General features: G+C 30.4%; 1 protein-coding gene across 1 annotated transcript in view; it reads left to right on the top strand.

Moving 5' to 3' along the window:
• LOC107749972 (collagen alpha-1(XXVIII) chain-like) overlaps positions 1-3,235 on the top strand; it is a gene marked incomplete at its 5' end in the record, with an annotated part of 31,137 nt that extends 27,902 nt beyond the window's left edge. Inside the window, 4 exons of the mRNA XM_016565213.1 lie at positions 872-1,125; positions 1,233-1,443; positions 2,196-2,387; positions 2,753-3,235. Coding sequence (XP_016420699.1) covers positions 872-1,125; positions 1,233-1,443; positions 2,196-2,387; positions 2,753-2,760 — 665 coding nt within the window. The remainder of the gene's footprint in view (positions 1-871; positions 1,126-1,232; positions 1,444-2,195; positions 2,388-2,752) is intronic.
• Between the last annotated feature and the right edge of the window lie 2,397 nt (positions 3,236-5,632).

The following is a 5,632-nucleotide window of genomic DNA, read 5'->3' as shown; positions in this document are numbered from 1 at the left end:
GTGTGTGTGTAGTTTGTGTAAAATGTATTTTCATACAGTAATTGTCATAAAACAAATACTGACATTGAATACTGTCAACAGGTTGAAAAATAGAATAAAATAAAATATTTGATATAAAATAGTAAAATGTATTAAATATAAAATATATTTCATACATATAGACAATATTGAATATTGTCACTATTAAATAATATTTTTTTTATATAAAATAAATAATAACATTTATTTGCTATATGATATAATATTATATTTTTATACAAACTTAAAACATAAATATTGATAATATTGAATTTTACCAATAGGCTGAAAAATATAATACATTTATATTAAATATAATATGTTTTTATAACAGCCATTGTCTCCAATTATTATGAAAATGTTTAATGCAAGAATTAAAATACAGCAAAAGTCATTTAAAAAAGGGTATCTAGTTAAAATAATCAACACATGTTTTCTGTATTTATATATTTAACTATGTTTATGTGCATACACCAATATAACAATACATAGTAATATATACATACATATAAAAAAAATTTAATAAATGAAAAATGCCACCCAGAGACATGGTTATGTTGGGGTTGTTCTGAATCGGTTCATTGAAACAGACGATTTGAACAGATTCCCTAAAGTTAATACATTTTAGCAATTTTAACTGTATTTTTCCGAATGAACTTAAATCAGAGTTTAAATATTTAAACATCTATAAATTAGTCTTAATCTAATGATGTGCTCCTTTGCCAAATTTTTAAATGAAAATAACTGCAATATTCTCAATGTTGCTTCATTTTGTATCACCAGCAAAATCATAATGAATAATCCTAACTGCAAACTAATTGCATCTTGCTCCGTGTTTGGTCTCCTTCTGCAGCTCTGGAGTCTAAACTGGTTAGCCAGTTCTGTGAGGATGAGAACGGGGCCCTTTTCTTCAACCGGATTACCAACGGCTTGAACGGAAACAACGGATACGGCTACAGCAACGGCCAAGAGGATGTTTCCTCATACAGGAATAATGTTTATGGGAACAGATTTCAGGAGATTTCACAGGACAGATCGCAGAGTCACACGAGAGGCAGAGGACACGGCATACCTCTTCCCATCAACCCTGGCCCTCTCAAAGCACAGGTCAACTACCACAACTAACTAACTGTCCATTTCTTTTGCATGCTAGACTAATGCAGACTGATTTGAACCAGGCCACTGTCTGATTCTGTGTTGTTGCTGTTGTGCAGGTGGAGAATGACTATGAAGGTGAGGATCTAGACATAAAGATGCAACCTCAAGGTGGCAGCACTGTTGCTGTTGTCAATAAGACTGTCCAACCTGTCCAGCCAGGAACCTCTTCATCATCATCATCATCATCATCATCATCATCTTCATCAGTGTCAACACATTCTACTTCAGTGAATGTGAATGCAAAGCCTCGTCCTGTAGTGATAAAAGGTATTCTTTTCATACAACTGTTGTTATACAATATAAATATTGACCATATTGAATATTGTCAATAGGCTGAAAATATCATATATTACAAATGATTAAATATTACAAATTAATGTTCTATAGTATAAAATAGAGAATAATAAAATATATATGTGACAAAACAAATATTTTTATAATATAAAATAATAAATAATAAAATAGTTTTTTAAATATTATTTTATACAATCATAAAACATTAATGCTGACAATACAGAATATTATCAATAGGCTGAAAAATATAATAAAAATTATAATTTATTATGTAAAATAATAAAATTATAATAAATATAATATGTTTTAGAACAGACATTGTCATCAAGTATTTTGAAAATGTTTAATGCAAGAATTAAAATACAGCAAAGGTTAGTTAAAAAAGGGTATCTAGTTAAAATAATCAACACATGTTTTCTGTATTTATATATTTAACTTTAGCAAATGGCTGCAATATAACAAAGAGTGAAAAATGTAAGGGGGTCTGAATACTTTCCGTACCCACTGTATATAATCATCATTTAAAATAATAAGTAATACAATTGTTTGTATAATATAATATATTATAATATATTATTTTTATACAAATTTACTAAAACATACTGACACTACTGAAAAATATTACAAATTATATTTTTATAATATAAAAATATTTATACGGAAGTGGTTTTTATTTTCTGAAAGCGTTTAGTCATATTACTTCCTCTTCTTCTGTGGTGCGTCAGAATCGGCTCCACTGGATCCTCGATGTTTGCTCGGTCTGAGTCAGGGCTCCTGTAGAGACTACGTCATTCGCTGGTACTACGACAAACAGGCAAACGCGTGTGCTCAGTTCTGGTACGGAGGCTGTCAGGGCAACGACAACCGCTTCCAGACGGAAGAAGAATGCAAGAAGACGTGTGTCCTCACCAGCACAGGTATTATTCACTCCTACAGACATGAAGGAAGAGTTCATACAAGATAAGCTCTGTCAGCAGCAGTGTTATTATTTATTACAGTTATTACAGTTATTTTTGTTACATTTAGCAAAAACAAGCTGTAAAAAAATGTATCTGGCTACTGCTAACTAAAACTAAAACTAAAACGAATAAAATCAATTTTGATAATTTGGTCATTTAAAATAAAGCTAAAATAATATATAAATAAATAAAAGCTGAACTACTTACAAGAAATACATTCTTGAGAACATTATATCACACATACTGAACTGTCCTTTCAAATGTGACTGGTTTTGCATCTTTCTGGCATCTTTTACTGACTTTTTCTGCCTTTGTTTTCATAGCAGGCTAAACGGGATGAAGATCTACACTGAATAGTGATAATGAACTTTATGCTGGTGATGGTGTACACATGCCACAGTGGTCACTTCTTTCTATAATATCATAAAACTGTTCCCTAACATTATGCTCAGGATCTGGAGAAAATGTTTATGCAGAGCCCCAAATAAGTCAGAAGATTTTTTACAAGCAAGTACCTGAAACACAGGTGTTATTATGAAGCTTCAAACACACATTTCTTATATTTCTCAGTATCCTCTGAGAATCTGTGCACTGCTCTGCATGTGACAGTTGTGACATGCAGAAATATTACTAACAACCTTCACTGGGAATTGATTGTATATATGTTTTGTTTTATTTAACATTTATATACAATTTATGACTTGAGCAAAACCACAGACATATTTAGTAGGTTGCAGAAATGCCATAAATTATGTTTTAGGGATTTTCTGGGGATATTATCATTTTGTAGGGAATAAAGCAAATAAACAAACAAATCAAGTAGTTAAGTCACTAAGTCACGATAATGTAAATTCAATGATGATTTTCAAAAAGGAAAAAATGTTGTATATATTCTTTTTCATGTGTCTTTATAATGTTATTCAGATAAAATAGTTTTGCATTCCTGAATTTTGTACTGAAAACAAGGTTTGCCATTTTTAATGAACCAGCCCTGTTCTAACATTAGTCTGAAATAAGTCGTTTTTGAATTGTAGACATTAATTAAAATAATTTTTATAAAAAATTGTATTTTAAAATAAAAAATAATAATAATTGTAGACTGTTTTATACAAATGATATTTTTGAATGTGTTCTTTTGTGGATTTTTTTGAATAAAATGTTTGGTTAATAATGATGTCTAAATTTGTGCTTGTTATTGAATGAGAAAACATAAATATAATTTATACCCTTTTCTACATCTAAATACGCACTTCTTACATATATATATGTATATATATGATAGATAGATATAGATAATATAATATAGATCTTATAATAATCTTATATAGATCCCACATCCGCTTTAAACACATATTACTCATCCTGACAGCTGTTATTATATATAGCCATATACAAATATATAATAAGTAATAAAGCAAGCGGCATAAATCTACTTTCAGATATTCGCGGTTTGTCCCTTCCTGCCCGCCGTACTCACTGTTACCGTGGTGACGTGAAGACGCTCTACTCTACGACTTCAGCGTTTCTGTCAATATTATCGAAGGAAAAACATATTTACTTTGGTTTAATTCCAAAACGCTAAAACGCTGACAGTAAGGCCTGATAAGTCAATATTATCGAAGGAAAAACATATTTACTTTGGTTTAATTCCAAAACGCTAAAACGCTGACAGTAAGGCCTGATCATGGCGTCGGTGTTAGACGCACTCTGGGAGGACAGAGACGTGAGATTTGATATCACTCCGCAGTAAGTCCTCAGGCTAATCTGCTAGCTCAGAAGCTAGTGACTTTCATTTATTAAATCAGATAAATTAATAGTGAACTAGGAGGATATTGTATGCATTTTACTCGTCGATAGATGTAAATTATACGTGCTAGTGTTTCAATATGACATTTTTGTTGTGATCACACAGGCCTCGAGGCTCGAGCACTAGAAACCCAGAGCAAAAAGCTGATTATATTTACATTCGAGTCAGTCTATGAATTCAAATAATAAGGCGATCTTTAGAGAATTTAAACATTCTCTCGAATAAGTAAGGTTTATTGTTTATAAACTAATAACAGGAGTATTATTGTTAACTAAATTATAACAAAACTATTAAAAACGTGTGTTAATTAAAATATTAAAAGCTGAAACATATCACTATTAGGCTAGACGAACAAGCAAAAACTACAACACAAATTTAAATAAAAATTGAAAATATAAACATGAACGCTAATTCAAAATCTGAATAAAAACTATAATTGTGTCAAAGTAATATTAAAATAACAATGACTATTACATATATCTAATTCTAAAATATAAATACATATAAAATAAACATAATACATATAAGGCATATTATTACACTTTATTTTGATTACATGTGTTTTGCTAAAACTACAAGGTGCTTCCAAGGGGGGAAAAAATGCTTTATATAAATATCCGCTTCTCAATGATTAGTTTACTTCACAAAATCATGGTAACGGTTTACATTTTGAAGAAAGATAATATATAGTTACCTTTTTATGTGTGCCTGTGTTTTTTTTTTTTTTTTTTTAATGAACCATTTAGTGTTTTATTTTCCTCTTAGACTGAAGCAACTGATTTTATGTTTCATTTAAGGCAGATGAAAACCAGACCAGGTGAAGCGCTCATCGACTGCCTGGATTCAATCGAGGACACGAAGGGAAATAATGGTCAACTTGTGTGAGTATTTGAGAAATATTCAATAATAATCTAAAAAATGTAATATAATTAACTTTATGCTGGTGTCTACTACAGTAGAAAGATCTAAATGCCATCTTATATTGTACTGGACAGATGTAGCTCTTTCATAAAACATAATTTTGATTCTTTTCTTGTTTTTAAGTAAAAAGGAAATATTTTTCATTTGTGATGTAATCATTCATGCATCAGAGGGCTGTTTAAAGGGATAGTTCAACCAAAAATGAAAATTACCCCATGATTTACTCACCCTCAAGCCATCCTAGGTGTATATGAATTTCTTCTTTCAGACGAATCCAATCGGAGTTATATAAAAAAATGTCCTGGCTCTTCCAAGCTTTATAATGGCAGTGAATGGGTGTTATTTTTGAATAGTCCAAAAGAAGTCCAATAAAGTGCATCCATCCATCATAAAAAGTGCTCCAATGATGTGTTTTTGTCAATTCAAGTCAAGTCACCTTTATTTATATAGTGCTTTTAACAATACAGATTGTGTC

Source organism: Sinocyclocheilus rhinocerous, unplaced genomic scaffold, assembly GCF_001515625.1.
Source record: "Sinocyclocheilus rhinocerous isolate Xijiao unplaced genomic scaffold, SAMN03320098_v1.1 scaffold3804, whole genome shotgun sequence".
Lineage (NCBI taxonomy): Eukaryota > Metazoa > Chordata > Actinopteri > Cypriniformes > Cyprinidae > Sinocyclocheilus > Sinocyclocheilus rhinocerous.
The sequence above is the reverse complement of the archived record's forward strand: the minus strand, read 5'-3'. Positions and strand labels throughout refer to the sequence as shown.